Source organism: Neoarius graeffei, chromosome 25 (genome assembly GCF_027579695.1).
Source record: "Neoarius graeffei isolate fNeoGra1 chromosome 25, fNeoGra1.pri, whole genome shotgun sequence".
Taxonomy (NCBI): Eukaryota; Metazoa; Chordata; class Actinopteri; order Siluriformes; family Ariidae; genus Neoarius; species Neoarius graeffei.
In genome coordinates, this window is record NC_083593.1 from 19300009 (window position 1) to 19319925 (window position 19917).

At 41.7% G+C, this 19917-nt stretch overlaps 1 protein-coding gene across 3 annotated transcripts in view; it reads right to left on the reverse strand.

The window, feature by feature from the left end:
* arfip2b (ADP-ribosylation factor interacting protein 2b) overlaps positions 1 to 19917 on the reverse strand; it is an 82247-nt gene that overhangs the window by 42698 nt on the left and 19632 nt on the right. For all 3 annotated transcript variants that reach the window (XM_060909326.1, XM_060909325.1, XM_060909324.1), the window contains one exon: positions 12903 to 13011. In XM_060909326.1, the coding sequence (XP_060765309.1) occupies positions 12903 to 13011 (109 nt within the window). The remainder of the gene's footprint in view (positions 1 to 12902; positions 13012 to 19917) is intronic.

Sequence of the window (19917 nt, forward strand, 5' to 3'; positions counted from 1 at the left end):
TCAACACTACCGGGTGCAACTATGTTATTTAGTACATCAAGTCCTTCAAACGAACATGTAACTCAGAAACAAAAAACATTAGGATACTGTACATGGCTCATAATAAAACATCAATAGCTTATACTGCGCACATTATTTGAAGGGCGTACAAATGAGCGCTCAGAGTGGTGACAGGAAGAGTCAGAAATAAAAGGAGGGCGGTGCAAACCTCACTGAATGCACTGTGTTTACCAATTTCAACACTCCGGGGTGCAACTATGTTATTTTGTACATTAAGTCCTTCAAACGAACATGTAACTCAGAAACAAAAAAACATTAGGCGACATACTGTACATGGCTCATAATAAAACATCAATAGCCTACTGCGCGCATTATTTGAAGGGCATACGACGAGCCTTGCGCTCCGCGAACTCGTCCACGATGCTCTGTATGTCACTGATTCAGTGATCTTTTAAGCAGCAGTCTCACGACCCGAATAGTAAACAATAAACATGGAGGACATGGAGTCGTTAGTGTTGCTGGTCTTGGTGCTGTGGCTTGTTGTCACCGACAACGCCAACAGATACTGGCAAGAGCGTATAGATGAGGCGAGGCGCATAAGGCTTCAGAAATTCTCGTAATTCGTAATTATTATTCTTCCGGGTTTGCGGTGTTTACAGATCCCAGCGCGCTCGCGGGGCGTGTGTGGGCATGTGAGGACACGCCTCCTCACCAATCAGTGCGCAGGGGAGTGTCTGCTCACGCCCCCAGCCTCAGTCGGCACGGCTTGGCTCGCTTCAGCCCCACTCCAAAACGGTGCGAGTTTTAGGGGCTAAGCAGGGCTGAAGCGAGCTGAGTCGTGCCGGTTTTTGGTAGTCGAAACGCGAGCCGTGTCGGGCTGAAGCGAGCTGAAGTGAGCTGAAAAAGGGTAGTGGAAAAGGGCCATATGTGCACGGTCAAGGCAAACCTGTAGATGGCAGTAATGCAACACTGGATGCCATAAACCCAAAAGAAGAAGGTAAACCTGCGCATGCGAACACAGACTTCCTCTGTCTGCTTGACTGCGCGAAGCGAGCGATTTCATGCATATTATTTGCTCAGGAATCCCCTGAAATTAAATAACTTCCCAGCCACAGAACGGCCTGATATTTTGAGAGATATTACAGAAATAAACATATCACAATGACCAAATTTCAGAGGGAACTAAATTTCACCGATTTTATGAAATCGAAAGGCCATCTAGCTTTAAGCTGAAAATACATTTCAGAAATTAATCTGGAAAAAGAACTTGTATCCAATATAAAATGCTAGAATTCTTGGTTCGGACAATTACGATTTCATATTAGGGCTGTTGTAGGTATATTAAAAAATAAATAAATAAATAAATAAATAAAAAGAAAAAAGATCCCTATGGGTACATGTGGCTACTGCTTATAAATAAAATTGTTTTCTGATACCATGTCCATACAGTAAATACAGCATATATTTTTACTCTAAGGCAGTAGCTACAAAAATGAAGTGTAATCCAAAAAAATTAATTAAAAAAAAAAAATACACCAAGTGTCTGTACTTTATATTATTCTACTCTTACCGCTTACAGCTTTCGAAACTGAAACCTCTGAACATACACACGCTGTCGCCATGACCCAAACTCTTATTTCCCGGAGAAGGCCCGGCGCTAGAGCTCAGTGGTCTCAATACTCTTTTCGACAACTTCCCATAACTCGGAAGTGCGTCGCATCTACATCACACATGGGACCACTGGCCGAAGAAAGCGAGGAAAGGGGGACAACCTGGAGTATATTTTAAAATAGGAACGCACTTTCCCTCACTAATAAGCATAAATATGTCTGAAAGCGATTTCTTTAGTCTAGTCCATTTATTTTGAATGGTGAACCGAATTGTATACACTCACCGGCCATTTTAATAGGAAAACCTGTATGCGCATGCGTAGTGCACGATAGACCCTTTTCACATGACGTCACCGCGCTGCGAGATTTTGTTAGGCGCCATATTGGAAGACCAAGTACATGCACTCACAATATAAAACAAAGTACGAGCGAGAGTGAAGTGACACGATGGATGATAATTCTGGTTATGTGAGTACATTACCAGCTGCAGAAAGGGCACGGTATGTGGAGAAACTGGCTGTGATTGATGGGTTTGACCCATATGATAAGACTCGCGGCAAGGGAGAATGGAAACATAAGGAGGACCGGACACCAATTCTGCCATCTGTTTGCTACCCAGACATTGTAAACTATTTGTTGTTTACACCCAGTGCCTACACTCAGTGTTCGAACTATGCCGATATTTTCGGGGGGCCCCTTTTTTTCCCTTGGGGGTGTATGTGCTTGCGCTTGTCTCGGAGCGCGGATCTCCAAACACATGAGAAGCCTATCTTGCGTACATATCACGCGGACTCCACACCTCCACACACGCATCGCGTCTGAAGTCATAACTCATCAGGGGAAATCGTGTCCGCATTGGCATGTTCAAAAAACAACCTCGCGTCAACAATGATACCACACGCAAGAAAAAAAAAAAAAAAAAAAAACCAGTCAGGCTACTCAACAACCAACCTGGCAGCAGCAAGCAAGCCCCAAACCATCCTAAATTATTATTATTAAATTGTAGAAGTCTGGGAGGCTTGCTCCTCATACAGTTATCAACTTGAGGCCAATTTAGCATGTTTTAAATCTGAATTTCTTGCGTTTGCTTACCTCAAAGTGTCCGCAGATCATGCACAGACTTATCCATTATATCCACAGTTTTTTGCCAAGTCTCACACAGGTTTCTTTCAAGTCTACTGTTGGGCCAGTAAATCATAAATAAAACGGCTCAGATTTGTTTGTTTAAGTCATTTGCCACTCCACTTTATTCTCGTGGGTTCACATACCGCTGCCGTTATTATCCCCTTATCACAAGTTTGTTGGTCTTCCAAAATGGCGCAGGGTCTGTTTACTTCCGGTTTCGGGTGACGTCAGTGAAAGGGGTCTATTGCTACACTCATTCTTACAACACGATGGCAGCTACAGCCTCTTTGACGCAGTAGCCACAAAAAATAAAAAATAAAAAAGCTGGGGGAGGGGGTAATATTCCAAGACACACACACACACACACACACACACACACACACACACAAAAACCCCTTCAATTTCTGAAATTAAAGTCGTAAATTTACAATAAAAAAAAAACCCAAATACCGTAAAGTCATAAACTTTGGGGGGGCCAAACAAAACTTTTTCTTTCTCAAGACCACACGGCTGAGCTGAGAGTTTTAGGAAATGCAGCCTTTCCTCCTTAATCGTTCAATATACAACCCCGATTCCAAAAAAGTTGGGACAAAGTACAAATTGTAAATAAAAACGGAATGCAATAATGTACAAATCTCAAAAACTGATATTGTATTCACAATAGAACACAGACAACATATTAAATGTCAAAAGTGAGACATTTTGAAATTTCATGCCAAATATTGGCTCATTTGAAATTTCATGACAGCAACACATCTCAAAAAAGTTGGGACAGGGGCAATAAGAGGCTGGAAAAGTTAAAGGTACAAAAAAGGAACAGCTGGAGGACCAAATTGCAACTCATTAGGTCAATTGGCAATAGGTCATTAACATGACTGGGTATAAAAAGAGCATCTTGGAGTGGCAGCGGCTCTCAGAAGTAAAGATGGGAAGAGGATCACCAATCCCCCTAATTCTGCACCAACAAAGAGTGGAGCAATATCAGAAAGGAGTTCGACAGTGTAAAATTGCAACGAGTTTGAACATATCATCTACAGTGCATAATATCGTCAAAAGATTCAGAGAATCTGGAAGAATCTCTGTGCGTAAGGGTCAAGGCCGGAAAACCATACTGGGTGCCCGTGATCTTCGGGCCCTTAGACGGCACTGCATCACATACAGGCATGCTTCTGTATTGGAAATCACAAAATGGGCTCAGGAATATTTCCAGAGAACATTATCTGTGAACACGATTCACCGTGCCATCCGCCGCTGCCAGCTAAAACTCTATAGTTCAAAGAAGAAGCCGTATCTAAACATGATCCAGAAGCGCAGACGTCTTCTCTGGGCCAAGGCTCATTTAAAATGGACTGTGGCAAAGTGGAAAACTGTTCTGTGGTCAGACGAATCAAAATTTGAAGTTCTTTATGGAAATCAGGGATGCCGTGTCATTCGGACTAAAGAGGAGAAGGACGACCCAAGTTGTTATCAGCGCTCAGTTCAGAAGCCTGCATCTCTGATGGTATGGGGTTGCATTAGTGCGTGTGGCATGGGCAGCTTACACATCTGGAAAGACACCATCAATGCTGAAAGATATATCCAGGTTCTAGAGCAACATATGCTCCCATCCAGACGACGTCTCTTTCAGGGAAGACCTTGCATTTTCCAGCATGACAATGCCAAACCACATACTGCATCAATTACAGCATCATGGCTGCGTAGAAGAAGGGTCCGGGTACTGAACTGGCCAGCCTGCAGTCCAGATCTTTCACCCATAGAAAACATTTGGTGCATCATAAAATGGAAGATACGACAAAAAAGACCTAAGACAGTTGAGCAACTAGAATCCTACATTAGACAAGAATGGGTTAACGTTCCTATCCCTAAACTTGAGCAACTTGTCTCCTCAGTCCCCAGACGTTTACAGACTGTTGTAAAGAGAAAAGGGGATGTCTCACAGTGGTAAACATGGCCTTGTCCCAACTTTTTTGAGATGTGTTGTTGTCATGAAATTTAAAATCACCTAATTTTTCTCTTTAAATGATACATTTTCTCAGTTTAAACATTTGATATGTCATCTATGTTCTATTCTGAATAAAATATGGAATTTTGAAACTTCCACATCATTGCATTCCGTTTTTATTTACAATTTGTACTTTGTCCCAACTTTTTTGGAATCGGGGTTGTATAAGAAAAAAAAAAAAGCTCCAAGAGATTTTCAACTCCATTTCCCAGAATGCACTGCAGTCAGGAAGCATGCGATCACTGTGCTTCCTGGATGCAATGGGAATTGAACACACAAATCAGTTTTTTTGTTTTTTTTTAACCCGTCCTTTTTTTTTGTCTGAGCTGTTCACATACAGTATGTATAATTATTATGCAAGAGCAGCTTCCTGTCACTTTCAGTGCGTGGCTTCTTCTCATTTACCAAAATCTTAATTTGAAAAGGCTGAGCCAAGGAGTTATACGAAATGCAGTCTCTGTATCAGAACCAATTTTGAGTTTTGCTGCTCACAAATGTGACTTATTCTCATAAATCTGTGACTTTTTCCTCCCACGTTTACGAATATCCAAAAGTTTTTCCTCAAATTTAATCTTGTAAAGTTTGAGTTTATTTCTCAGAATATTAACCATCTCCCCCCAATGTATTATTATCATGATCATCATCCTACAATGTCCCTAATACAGACTCATAGACAATGTTCTTTTAAGAAACTGGGGGAAGCAAAGACAACCATACAGTTCTAAGGTCACAAATTATCATCCTATTTTCCCAGAGCCTAGTAGAAAGAGCTAGGGATAATAAAGTTAGTGTCAACTACTGACCGACACATGCAACACAACATCTGTGCCACAAATCACATCTTCAAATATTTTAGATATGAAATGCTTAAGGTCCATTAAGATTGATGGGATGATTAATAGTGCTTTCTTGTACGATTGTCCTGAAAGTTAATCTGAACCCTGGCAAAGAAAAGGTTGATTCGAAACAGACTCTCAATCCTAGAGGAGAGAATAAAAAGAAGTGAATCAACAGGTCCAGAATGCCCAACCTTTGGAGAAGTGAATAATCATAATAAAACACCCACACCCCTCAGGCCTTGAACCCCAACTCCAGATTGCACAAGCATGTGTGTGTGAGAGAGAGAGAGAGAGAGAGAGAGAGAAGATAACCTTGTCCATCGACTGGGATGCGTCTGTTTCCCATAAAGTTAGTGTTGATTTGAACAGCAGGGCCTGAGAGAGGACACACAGACAGAATGCGCTGACAAAAATCAGCCACCAGAGGGAGCCAGGATGTGCATTCTTGTTATCTGCCAGACATTTAATATCATATCCATATGAGAGGTGTAACAACACCTGCACCTGTTTAGTGCTCCAAATATTCAGAAGTGTATCTGTATTCAGATTTGAACCAGAAGTGGGCGTAGTCTAAACTGAACTTCTTTTTTTTTGGAGTTAAACGTGAACCCCACCACTACGCTCCGAGAAACACTGGCAAACATTGAATTAGTGCTCTGAGAGCACAATATCCCCTGCTGGCAACTATGCCATAACTCTAGTAAAATGCGACCGAATTGAACGAAATTGCAATGTGTGTATTACCAACATATACCAAAGAATCCTGCCAAGTTTCGTGAAATTCCTCCAAACATTGTGAAAACACTCATGAAATTGTCAAATTATAAATTGTTAAAATCAAGGGCTGTAACTCTGGTAAAATGCAACCGAATCGAATGAAATTACAATATGCGCATTACTGACCTATAACAAAGAATCCTGCCAAGTTTCGTGAAATTCCCCAAAAAACTGTGAGAGGAGTTGATTTCAGAAGGTGAACACCCTTCCCAGGACAGACGGATGGACGAACATCGACACGACGTAATCCCCCTTCGGGCCTTTCGGCCAGCGGGGAATAAAAACAACTTTCAAAAGGTCACTGGCAAATAATAAATCTTCATTCACAAACTAACAATAATAGCAATCTGAGGAACACATTTCCTGAATGTTTCCAGTTCCTCAGCTACAGTGCCTTGAAAAAGTATTCATACCCCTTGAATTTTTCACATTTTTCCACCTTACAACCACGAACTTAAAAGTTTTTTATTGAGATTTTATGTGAGAGACCAACAGAGTAGCACATAATTGTGAAGTGAAACGAAAAACGATAAATGGTCTTCAAAATTTTAAACAAATAAAAATCTGAAAAATGTGGTGTGCATTAGTATTCAGCCCCCTGCGTCAATACTTTGTAGAGCCACCTTTTGCTGCAATTACAGCTGCAAGTCTTTTGTGGTATGTCTCTACCAGCTTTGCACCTCTAGACACTGAAATTTTTGCCCACTCTTCTTTGCAAAATAACTCAAGCTCAGCCAGATCGGATGGAGAGCGTCTGTGAACAGCAATTTTCAAGTCTTGCCACAGATGCTCAATGGGATTTAGGTCTGGACTTTGACTGGTCCATTCTAACACATGAATATTCTTTGATCTAAACCATTCCGTTGTAGCTCTGGCTGTATGTTTAGGGTCATTGTCTTGCTGGAAGGTGAATCTCCTTCCCAGTCTCAAGTCTTTTGCAGCCTCCAACAGGTTTTCTTCCAGGATTGCCCTGTATTTAGCGCCATCCATCTTCCCATCAACTCTGACCAGCTTCCCTGTCCCTGCTGAAGAAAAGCATCCCCATAGCATGATGCTGCCACCACCATGTTTCACAGTGGGGATGGTGTGTGCAGGGTGATGAGCAGTGTTAGTTTTCCGCCACACATAGTGCTTTGCATTTAGGCCAAAAAGTTCAACTTGGGTCTCATCTGACCAAAGCACCTTCTTCCACATGTTTGCTGTGTCCCCTACATGGCTTCTTATGCCTGTCTTTCAACAATGGCTTTCTTCTTGCCACTCTTCCAAAAAGGCCAGATTTGTGGAGTGTACAACTTGCACTACGTTCACACTGCAGGCTGAAGTGACTCAAATCCGATTTTTTCGCCCATATGTGACCTGTATCCGATCTTTTATTGACAATATGAACGACACAGATCCGATTTTTTCAAATCCGACCCAGGCCGTTTGGATATGTGGTCCTAATTCCGATTCCTATCCGATCTTTTCATATGCGACTTCAGTCTGAACCGCCAGGTCGCATTCATCCGACTTACACGTCATCAACAAGCCACAAACATCACTATTCTGCGCTGAAGTAGGCGGCGGGTCTCTCAAAAAAAAGTTACAACAACATGGCTTTGATGTTCCTTTGAACGGAGGTTGCAGTCACTACCCCGCAGAACGCCTGAGCCAAAACCCTTGCCCTCTTCCTTCTCAACCTCCTCCTTAACACCAGGCTATTGTGCATGTTCTGGCTCCGTCGCAACAACAACTGCATCATCGCCAGGTACTCCATGCTGGCTACTGTCATACACAGGAAACTTTAGGTTACTTCCATAAACACTGGCCATGCTCACTGCGTGTGACGTCGTCGTATCCTGCAGTGCGCATGCGGAACACTTTTAGGTCGCTTTTCGTTCATACTGAGGATCACATACAAGTCGCATATATTTGTTAATGTGAACGACCTCACAAAAAAAATCGGATTTCACAAAAAAATCGGAATTGAGCATTAAGCCTTGCAGTGTGAACGTAGTGTTATAGTTGTCCTGTGCACAGATTCTCCCACCTGAGCTGTGGATTTCTGCAGCTCCTCCAGAGTGATCATGGGCCTCTTGGCTGCTTCTCTGACCAGTGCTCTCCTTGCTCGCTTTGTCAGTTTAGGTGGACAGCCATATCTTGGTAGGTTTGCAGTTGTGTCATACTTTTTCCATTTTTGAATGATGGATTGAACAGTGCTTCTTGAGATGTTCAGAGCTTGGGATATTTTTTTATAACCCAACCCTGCTTTAAACTTCTCCAGAACTTTATCCCTGACCTGTCTGGTGAGTTCTTTGGTCTTCATGATGCTGTTTGTTCTTCAGTGTTCTCTAACAAACCACTGAGGCCTTCAGAGAACAAGTGTATTTATGCTGAGAGTAAATTACACACAGTAGGACTCTATTAACTAATTAGATGACTTCTGAAGGCAATTGATTGCACTGGATTGTATTTAGAGGTATCAGAGGACAGGGGGGCTGAATACTAATGCACACCACATTTTTCAAATTTTTATTTGTTTAAAATTTTGAAGACCATTTATCATTTTTCATTTCACTTCACAATTATGTGCTACTCTGTGTTGGTCTATCACATAAAATCTCAATAAAAAACTTTTAAGTTTGTGGTTGTAAGGTGGAAAAATGTGAAAAAGTTCAAGGGGTATGAATACTTTTTCAAGGCACTGTACATCACTAAAGTTCATAACTGGTCGAAACCAGATGCCCTGTGAAAGCTTGCTTGAAAGTTTCAATATAAATGTGACTGAATAAGCTCAGAAACTATCATTCAAAACAACATCTTACCCCCCCCCAAAACAGGCAACTACTGTTCGCGACTGAGAACAATATCAACCTCATACATTATGAGTATGTGGACACCTGATCTTCACACCCAAATGTAAACAAATCACCAAACCGGTGCCACAAAGTTGGAAGCACAGGACCATCCAGAATGTCTGTACACTGTAGCATTACAATCTCCCTTCACTGGAACTAAGGAGCCCAAACCAGGTCCTGCACGACAATGTCCCTGTGCACAAAGCAAGCTCCATTAATACATTTGCCAATATTGGCACAGAAGAACTTGAGTGGCCTGCACACAGCCCTGACCTCCACACAGCCCTGACCTCAACATGTTTGTGATGAAACAACAAGGCCAACTCCTCACCCATTGTCAGCGCTTGACTTCATTAATGCTCTTGCAGTTGAATGAGCACAACCCCCCCGCCAAAGTCATGCTCCAAAACTGAGTGGAAAGCCTTCGCAGAAGAGAGACTGTTACAACTGTAATAAGAGCAGAGGTCTTAAAAGTAGCCGGCTGGAGGCAGCAAATCGCCGTCTGTAGTAGGATTTGCCACCGTGCATTTTTCACTGAACCTGGCGACTTGTCCAGGGTGTACCCTGCCTCTTGCCCATAGTTAGCTGGGATAGGCTCCAGCTTGCTTGCGACCCTGTAGGACAGGATAAGCAGCTACAGATAACGGATGAATGGATTTTTCACTGAGTAACAAAAAATATTTTTTGTTACGTATCTGTACAAAACTGAGCAGCGTGCGATGTGAAACTAAGTTTTATTCAACTAAATAATGGCCAAACACTAAACGTCCGTAGGAACCCGAGGCAGCCATTATGCTGCCGTGTGCTGTAACTAAGCTGTAATCTGATTGGCTGACAAGGTGTTGACAATGTTTCGTGTGCTGTGATTGAGCCACGCTACCACATGGCTAGAAACGGCGACTAACAAGTTAGATACCTGGTTTTCAAAAAGGCTTCGAAACACGCGCAAGTCTGTAATTTTAGCCATCACTATGATTACCGAGTGAAATACGTCTGTGTACGGGTCCATGGATAAATGCTGGTTGGCTAAATATTACATTATAAATATCGATCGCTATCCTGTTATTGTATACGGCCTATTTTGGGTCAAACCCGCCCACTCGGCACACTTGGCGCATTGACATCGTTTACATTTTGACTTGCGACGGAATGCAGCGTATGCTGGTAGGGGAGTCACATATTGAGACTTGACATCTGTCATGCAGTTAATGTTAACGGTAATCGTTAAAGTTATAAATATATACAAGTTTATACGCATTTGTTTTTGTACAGTTGCTGTTGCAAGAACTGTCACTCGTTGTCAGGTGAATATAGATTCACTTATTATAACTTGTATAGTGCAATGCCAAATGAAAATACTGTGACTTTTTTTTTTCCAAAAATATCTGAAAAATCTTTTGAACTCTGAACCTCCTTAATATAAAGGAGAGATCACATGCTTTATTTATATCCCTAATTTGAATTCATCTGAAGTGAACAGACTTGTGCAAAAGGCAGCAGAGCGGTTCCTTTCAAAGAAGAGGATAAAGGGGAAGATCGAACATGTAAACAACCTGAATCAAGTTCAGTACCTGATATCACTACAGACACGCTTATAGAAGCTTTAGGATTCGATCAATACTCCGACTGTTCAGAAATTGAATAATGAATCAAAAAGAAATCTGACTATAGAGATCTTGGATGTGACGTCACAGCCGATCCAGATTGTGACAGACGCCATCGTGTCGGTCAAACGCCATATTCTGCCTTCTACTTCTACCTTTTCTTCTGGAAAACCCTACTATATACAATTCTACTACAACGGCTGCGGCTACAAGCTCTCCCTACCTATGCACGGTTTTTATGTTTTTTGTGTGTATTTTTGCATGTTGTTCGTCTGTACCGGACTTCAATATCCACTACAACTGTATGGACTTACTGGACATTGGTTTCCAGAAGAAAATGACGGTTTGTAGCGATTTCCATCGCATGCACAACATTCCGGACGAGAGCGAGAGGGAAAAAAAAAAAAAACCCACACATTCCGGACGAGACCAGATTGCGAGACCAGCGGGGTCTCCGTGGATTGTTATCGGAAGCAAAGGGAAGGAGGCGGCGCCGGGAGCCGAAGCAAAAGCGAGGCTACAGGCAGAGCCGGCCTGTTGACTAAGCTCAGAAAACAGCTACTCAAACCTCCACTGCCAAGCCTCTACCTCTCCAACGCCAGATCCATGTAAACAACACGGACGATTTGGAATTACCTTATTCTATAATCGGCTGGTCAGTGCTATACTCAATACTTAAGTAACTTACCCATCCAGTGAGGATCATTTTCTTGTTTACAAGATGCCACATCTGAGTCGCTGACAAATCCTGAATTTCTGTAAAGATAACTGTCCAGAGATTTATAAGCACGCAGTGCTTCACCACTGAACAGCGAGGGAAAGTTGATGAGGTAATCATACACGTCCGGGTATTCCGCTGGCAGTTCAAAATCCGGTCGTGAAAACTCCGTCCGGAAAGCCATAAGGGTCACAAATCTGTAGATCGTTTATTTTAGACATATATCTAGTTATCTGTTCATTAGAAAAATGAGCCGTGTAGTCCGTCGGTTGAAATTGATCCATTCTGTACACGAGTGCAGCAGTATTCAGCGGTGTTTTTGACCGACACGATGGCGGTTGTGTACTTTCCGGTCACGTGACTACAAGATCTCTATACAAAACATTATATAGTTAACTGTTACTTGATTTTGTAAACATCAAAAATATATAAAATGTTTCATATTGTCAAACTTCTTCGAGTCATTACTATCTGGCAGGTCTATTAAAATTTTTAGCATTGATTCCCGTCACTTCAGACTCCATTTTGGTGTTTCCTCCCCAAATCCAGCCTTGAAACTGTCTCCGATAAACCCAGTTTTCTCGCCCTATGGTTCACGGTGAAGGGCTTCAGCCTTTTCAATTCCGCCTCGTACCCTTTGATTCCGCTCAACTTTGAGACCGCTGTAAGAGGGACTAAATCTGGAATGGGATGTTTCGGTTGGACGATTCGAGCACTGAGGAGAGAGAACCAAACAAAATGAAACAGGACAAAAATCTACTTAGAGCACACCGTCTGTTCATTCTGAATAACAATCATATTTGGCTACATCCCTAATCTTAATGCATTGATGAGCAGGGGTATAAGAATGCCAGTAGAACCCACACAAAGACATGCTGCTCTAAGAACCCGGTGACTTGCACTTTCGTGAAAAATGATTTAAAAAAAAAAAAATTCTGCTGAAAAAAATTATTCAAATGAGGTGCGAAATAGTGCACTATAATTTCCTGGGACAGATCGGTTCTTTGCATACACCGGCCAATCTTTAATTAACGAATGACTAGTAAAGTGAGTTATATAAAGGACAGTCCTGCCTGGTAATTTATGATACTGACATATAGATCAAGTGAGAGTGAGAGCGCGAGCAAGCGAGAAGTATAGATGGACCTTCTGGAGAAAATCCAGCCTTGGAATGCCTTCAGGGCTAGCTGATGAGCTGGAAAATAAGCATTTTGGAACACATAATGTAAGACATGATTCATGTTCAGAGCAGCAGCACGTCCAGAAAACAGACTCGCTTCGAATCCAAGGCTCCACAAACAAAACAAGGCACTGAGAACAACAGAGAGAGAGAGAGAGAGAGAGAGAGAGAGAGAGAGAGAGAGAGAGAGAGAGAGAGAGATAGAGATACCTTTGATAGAGCTAGTAGGAATGATGCCTTCTGCTGTGCCGCCGTAGCCACCTGATACAATGCTGGTCTCATTGAGATTAGGCCCAGATACCATAACCTGCTGCAAATCCTACACACAAAAATAAAAAATAAAAATAAGGAGAGAAAGAGACAAAGATTACCTTGTCTACACCATTCAAGCCTGACAATGCTGCTAAAAGGAAATCTTGACCCATATTAGCCTACAGTGCACAGGGACAGTAAGTTTGTGTTAGGTGGGTGTTAGGAAGCCATTTATAAAGTAAATCATTTCCTTTGCACTGCAGTTTGACTTCTAAACAGCCTGCCATTAAATTAAAAAATACTCTACACTAAAAGCATCTTATTTGTGACGCAAAACAGTGACAAACAAGATGTGATTTGTGCTCAGATTACATCAGCAGTCCAGTAATGTGCATGTGATGCGTCCAAAAAAAAAAAAGAAGCCTTAAAATGTTCCCCTCCTACAGAGCAGGCCAATTATTTCCGCCAACCAAACACAAGCGTGTGAACATCGCTGCTGGGGCACGCAGCAGTAACGTACAGCATGCCGATACTTCACTTCCTCTACAGAGGAAAGCATGTTGTACATCACTGCTGGATTGAGCCCAACAATCCATCTGGAACAAAATATCAAAATGTACACTCACTGCATGATCAAAATGTCAGACTGACAGTGGATTAGTAAGGTGGATTAGTTGTACACCCCCCCACACACACACATACGGTTAGACGGACCAAAAATCCACTGGAACCATCGGTATGTCCAAGACATACCAGAACAGATCCAAAAAGATTTTTTTTCTTTTAATGTTAACAGAAGTATCGTTTTCTAAGGTTTAGCTGTTGATTAAAGCTGCTGTAAGCAATTTCTTTAACCATCTAAATGTATCATTATATACAGATATGGCCTTTAATAAACACCCAAAATTGTCTGGGTGATTATTCTGGGCTTGAGCTAAATTTAAACCTTTAACTCTTTATAATAAACCCACCCACACAGCAAGTGTGCTTTGCTTCTGGATAACAATTATTTGTTTAACTTGCCAGACATTAGTGAGGGCAGACTTAAAAGGTAGACTGCCTTTCAGATTTTTCAATTTTAGGTCATAAAAGATTTTCCCAGACACCCAGTTATTTTTGTTTAGTGGACCGAAAGCGACCGAATTCGAATCACAGACTTCCAATTTTATTAATGTTTTTTTTTTAACTCTTTACCCCTTAAAGCAGTTGCTACAGCCACCCTTGTATATGTACAGTTAGGTCCATATATATATTTGGACACTGACACAAATTGTTTTTTTACCTGTTTACTGAAACATATTCAAGTTATAGTTATATAATGGACATGGACATAAAGTCCAGACTTTCAGCTTTCATTTGAGGGTATCCACATTAAAATTGGATGAAGGGTTTAGGAGTTTCAGCTCCTTAACATGTGCCACCCTGTTTTTAAAGGGACCAAAAGTAATTGGACAACTGACTCAAAGGCTATTTCATGGGCTGGTGTGGGCAATTCCTTCGTTATGTCATTCTCAATTAAGCAGATAAAAGGCCTGGAGTTGATTTGAGGTGTGGTGCTTGCATTTGGAAGATTTTGCTGTGAAGAAAACATGCGGTCAAAGGAGCTCTCCATGCAGGTGAAACAAGCCATCCTTAAGCTGCGAAAGCAGAAAAAACCCATCCGAGAAATTGCTACAATATTAGGAGTAGCAAAATCTACAGTTTGGTACATCCTGAGAAAGAAAGAAAGCACTGGTGAACTCAATGCAAAAAGACCTGGACGCCCACAGAAGACAACAGTGGTGGATGATCGCAGAATAATTTCCATGGTGAAGAGAAACCTCTTCACAACAGCCAACCAAGTGAACAACACTCTCCAGGAGGTAGGCGTATCAATATCCAAATCTACCATAAAGAGAAGACTGCCTGAAAGTAAATACAGAGGGTTCACTGCACGGTGCAAGCCACTCATAAGCCTCAAGAATAAAAAGGCTAGATTGGGCTTTGCTTAAAAAAAAAAACCACATCTAAAAAAGGGGCGGCACGGTGGTGTAGTGATTAGCGCTGTCGCCTCACAGCAAGAAGGTCCTGGGCTCGAGCCCCGGGGCCAGCGAGGGCCTTTCTGTGCGGAGTTTGCATGTTCTCCCCGTGTCCGCGTGGGTTTCCTCCGGGTGCTCCGGTTTCCCCCACAGTCCAAAGACATGCAGGTTAGGTTAACTGGTGACTCTAAATTGACTGTAGGTGTGAATGTGAGTGTGAATGGTTGTCTGTGTCTATGTGTCAGCCCTGTGATGACCTGGCGACTTGTCCAGGGTGTACCCCACCTTTCGCCCATAGTCAGCTGGGATAGGCTCCAGCTTGCCTGCGACCCTGTAGAAGGATAAAGCGGCTAGAGATAATGAGATGAGAGACATCTAAAAAAGCCAGCACAGTTCTGGAAGAACATTCTTTGGACAGATGAAACCAAGATCAACCTCTACCAGAATGATGGAAAGAAAAAAGTATGGTGAAGGCGTGGTACAGCTCATGATCCAAAGCATACCACATCATCTGTAAAACACGGCGGAGGCAGTGTGATGGCTTGGGCATGCATGGCTGCCAGTGGCACTGGGTCACTAGTGTTTACTGATGTGACACAGGACAGAAGCAGCCGGATGAATTCTGAGGTATTCAGAGACATACTGTGTGCTCAAATCCAGCCAAATGCAGCCAAACTGATTGGTCGGTGTTTCATAATGCAGATGGACAATGACCCAAAATATAAAGCCAAAGCAACCCAGGAGTTTATTAAAGCAAAGAAGTGGAATATTCTTGAATGGCCAAGTCAGTCACCTGATCTCAACCCAATTGAGCATGCATTTCACTTGTTAAAGACTAAACTTCAGACAGAAAGGCCCACAAACAAACAGCAACTGAAAACCGCTGCAGTAAAGGCCTGGCAGAGCATTAAAAAGGAGGAAACACAGCGTCTGGTGATGTCCATGAGTTCAAGACTTCAGGCAGTCATTGCCAACAAAAGGTTTTCAACCAAGTATTAGAAATGAACATTTTATTTACAATTATTTAATCTGTCCAATTACTTTTGAGCCCCTGAAATGAAGGGATTGTGTTTAAAAAATGCTTTAGTTCCTCACATTTTTATGCAATCATTTTGTTCAACCCACTGAATTAAAGCTGAAAGTCTGAACTTCAACTGCATCTGAATTGTTTTGTTCAAAATTCATTGTGGTAATGTACAGAACCAAAAATAGAAAAATGTCTCTGTCCAAATATTTATGGACCTAACTGTATATACTGTTCACCCTGAGAACACATTTACAAGAAAAAAAGTCTAAAGACAAGGTTTTGACAAGGTTTTAGGCAAGGCATCATATGTCGTCATTATGGGATATACACCGGGTCGTCATATGTCGTCATTAAGGGGTAAAGAGTTAAAATAGAACGATTAATGAATTTAAGGCCACGTGGCCCTAAATTCTCCACTATTTTTTCCTGCTTCACCATGACACAATACAAGATACTACATCATGCATCACGTGGTGGGCTTTCCTCGTTCACACAAGGCATTGTGGGATACAAGTTTGAAACAGGAGAGGAAATGGAGGACGTGAATGAAACGTGAAAGACCGACGACAGTAACGGAAAGCGAGAAGAAAAGACGTTATGTTGCGAAGGAAAGGAAACGCAGGACCAAACTAATAAATATCGGCAGTCAGCGAGCACCTCAGCATGATCAGCTGTTTGTTTAGCGACAGAATGATGGAACTGTGTAGATGGCAGTAACAAAAGACTGGATGCCAGCTGCCGTAAAACCCAAAAGAAGGTGGTAAACCTGCGCGTGCGCACACGGACTTCCTCGGTCTGCTTGACTGCGCGAAGCGAGCGATTTCATGCACATTATTTGCTAGAGAATCCCATCAAATTAAATAACTTCCCAGCCACAGAATAGCCCGTTTTTTTATTTTGGCAATATCAAAAAAAAAAACAAAAAAACCTCATCTCACAATTTTGTGAAATTGAAAGGCCGTCTGCTTTGAACATTAGCTTGTGACGTTCTTCCATCTTTTCTTCCCCATGGCATGTGTTTGGAGGAAGGGGTTTTGCATGCAGGCTGTACAAACTCCTTCACGAGATAATTCTAATGTTATTAGTTTCATCTGCAACAATTGCTTACAGCAGCTTTAACAGCAGGATGCTTTTCAAAACTGATGTATGGAATACTTTTTATTTAATTGACCATTTTTCAGAAAAGATTCCATGACCACACTGAATTGCTACCAATTTTTATTTATACCATTTTAAAAAAAAAAGTAGGTAGGAATTTTTGTTCCTGATGAAGGCGTTAACTTTTTGTCCAAAGATATGAATTCAAATCAAGTGCTTGTTATCGCTGCCTGTGATTAAAGTACTCCATTCTGATTAAAGGAGTGACGGGTTAAACAACAAAACAAGGCATTTCCTGACTCAAAACCATCAGCCAGGACAAACAGCACGTGTCCAGCTACAGCTCAATTCCAGTCGCTGCCTGTGCATTTCTTTCGAAGACTTGACTCATGCCGCTTCTGTTCTCTACGTGACACAATTTACCTCAAGTTACACTTTCTTCCTTTTGGTTCGAAAAGGACTCGCACTTTGTCCTGAGTAGGTGTTAAAGTGCATTACTCTTCGCAGGACATTCCAGCATGAATGATCGAGGAAATTATTCACCGCTGAGAATTCAGAGTTTCTCAGTAACCTGAAAAACCATTTCTTGTCTTATTAACTTTGAGACAGACTAGAACATGTGGTGATGAACATGACTAATTTGTTTCGCAGACATTCCGAAAACATTAACGTTATATGGATAAATACAGGGTGGGTCAAAAGTACGTATTCAGTTTTTAAACATTACAGCCTTTTATTTTACAGGGATTGAGTAGATATTGAGTCATGTATACAACACTGATCGGTCATGTTTGATCTCTTAGATGCTTGAAATGTTCCGTCAATGTTGCAACACTCCTGGAACCTGTCCCCGACACTGGCGCACAGTAACGTACAAATTCTGGTTCGCATCAAGGTCCATAAATGCTTGCGAGATGAACTTCAATTTGTCCACTGTGCAGGGTCTCTTCTCAAAAACCTTTTTTTTTTTTTTTTTGAGGTGTAGTAAAATAAAAAGTGTAAGGTCGGGTGAATGTGGCAGCCTGTCAGTGCTGTGGGAAGGTGATGTCAAAATACCGATCAAAAGTTTGTACACCCCTACTCATTCATAGGTTTTTCTGTATTTTGACCATTTTCTACATTGTAGACCAAGACTGAAGACATCAAAACTATGAAATAACATTTGGAATATATATATATTATATGGAATTATGTGGTAACCAAAACACGTTTCAGATTTTAGTTTCTTCAAAGTAGCCAGCATTTACCATGATGACACTTTGCAGACTATTGGCATTATCTTAACCAGCTTCATGAGGTAGTCACCTGGAACGCTTTTCAATTAACAGGTGTGCCTCGTCTAAAGTTAGTGCACTTTCTTGCCGCCTTAATGCGTTTGAGATCAAATAGTAAATGATAAAAATACAGTAAATAACCCTGTTCTACAACTGCAGTAATCTATATTATGTCAAGAACCAAACTAAGTAAAGAGAAACGACATCCATCATTACTTTAAGACATGACGTGTCAATGAATAAAAAAGAAAAAACATTGAATTATGCCGCTTTTCCACTACCAACGCGGCTGAGTTGGGCTGAGTCGAGCTGAGCGGGGCTGTTGGAGTTGCATTTCGACTACAACCGCGCTGAACCGTGCTGGCTGGAAGTGGGTGGACACATTGGGTGGAGTTAGCGAAAGTGGGTGGACGTCAGGTGATGTCGTTAGGCGGCGCAAACAGTGACATCAGTGACCTTTTAAGCGATAGTCTCACAACACGGAGAGTAAACAATAAACATGGAGTCGTTAGTGTTGCTGGTTTTGGTGCTGTGGCTTGTTGTCACCGACAACGCTAACAGATACTGGCAAGAGCGTATAGATGAGGCGAGGTGCATAAGGCTTCATAATTCTCGTAATTCGTCTTCTTCCGGGTTTACGGTGTTTACAGATCCCAGCGCGCTCGCGGGGCGTGTGGACACTCCTCCTCACCAATCAGTGCACAGGGGAGTGTCTGCTCATGCCCCTAGCCTCACTCAGCTCGGTTTGGCTCGCTTCAGCCCCACTCCAAAACCGTGCGAGTTTTGGGGGCTGAGCAGGGCTGAAGCGAGCTGAGTCGTGCTGTTCTTAGATAGTCGAAACGCGAGCCGTGTCGGGCTGAAGTGAGCTGAAGTGAGCTGAAAAAGGGTAGTGGAAAAGGGCCATTAGAGGGTGTCTAAACTTTTGACTGATATTCTGGCTCCATACTGTCAAAGCAAACTGAAGGAATCCCATTTTGCTGAATGAATATTTATTGACTTTGCCAAACCAAACAGGAAAGAAAAGAAAGAAAAAAAAAAAACAAAAAAAAACTGTATACCTACTTTTGGCCCACCCTGAATGGACTGAAAAAAAATTCTTTAAAAAAAAAAAAAACTAAATTGGCAAAGAGCTGTAGTATAAGAGGAATAAAATACTGAGACATGATATTCATCATCAAGAAGGAGGAAGAGAAGGAGAAGAAAAAAAAGAAAAAAAAACCCACCACCACACAGTCATTAACGGCGTTCCTAGAACTAAAGTTGGGGGAGGGAATGACTTCTTTTGTAGCACAGCAATAAAGACAGCAATCATGTCATCTTTTCTGTATCTCACTGGGTTTTTCTCCAGATTCGGTCTTCTGTTATACAACCCCGATTCCAAAAAAGTTGGGACAAAGTACAAATTGTAAATAAAAACGGAATGCAATAATTTACAAATCTCAAAAACTGATATTGTATTCACAATAGAACATAGACAACATATCAAATGTCGAAAGTGAGATATTTTGAAATTTCATGCCAAATATTGGCTCATTTGAAATTTCATGACAGCAACA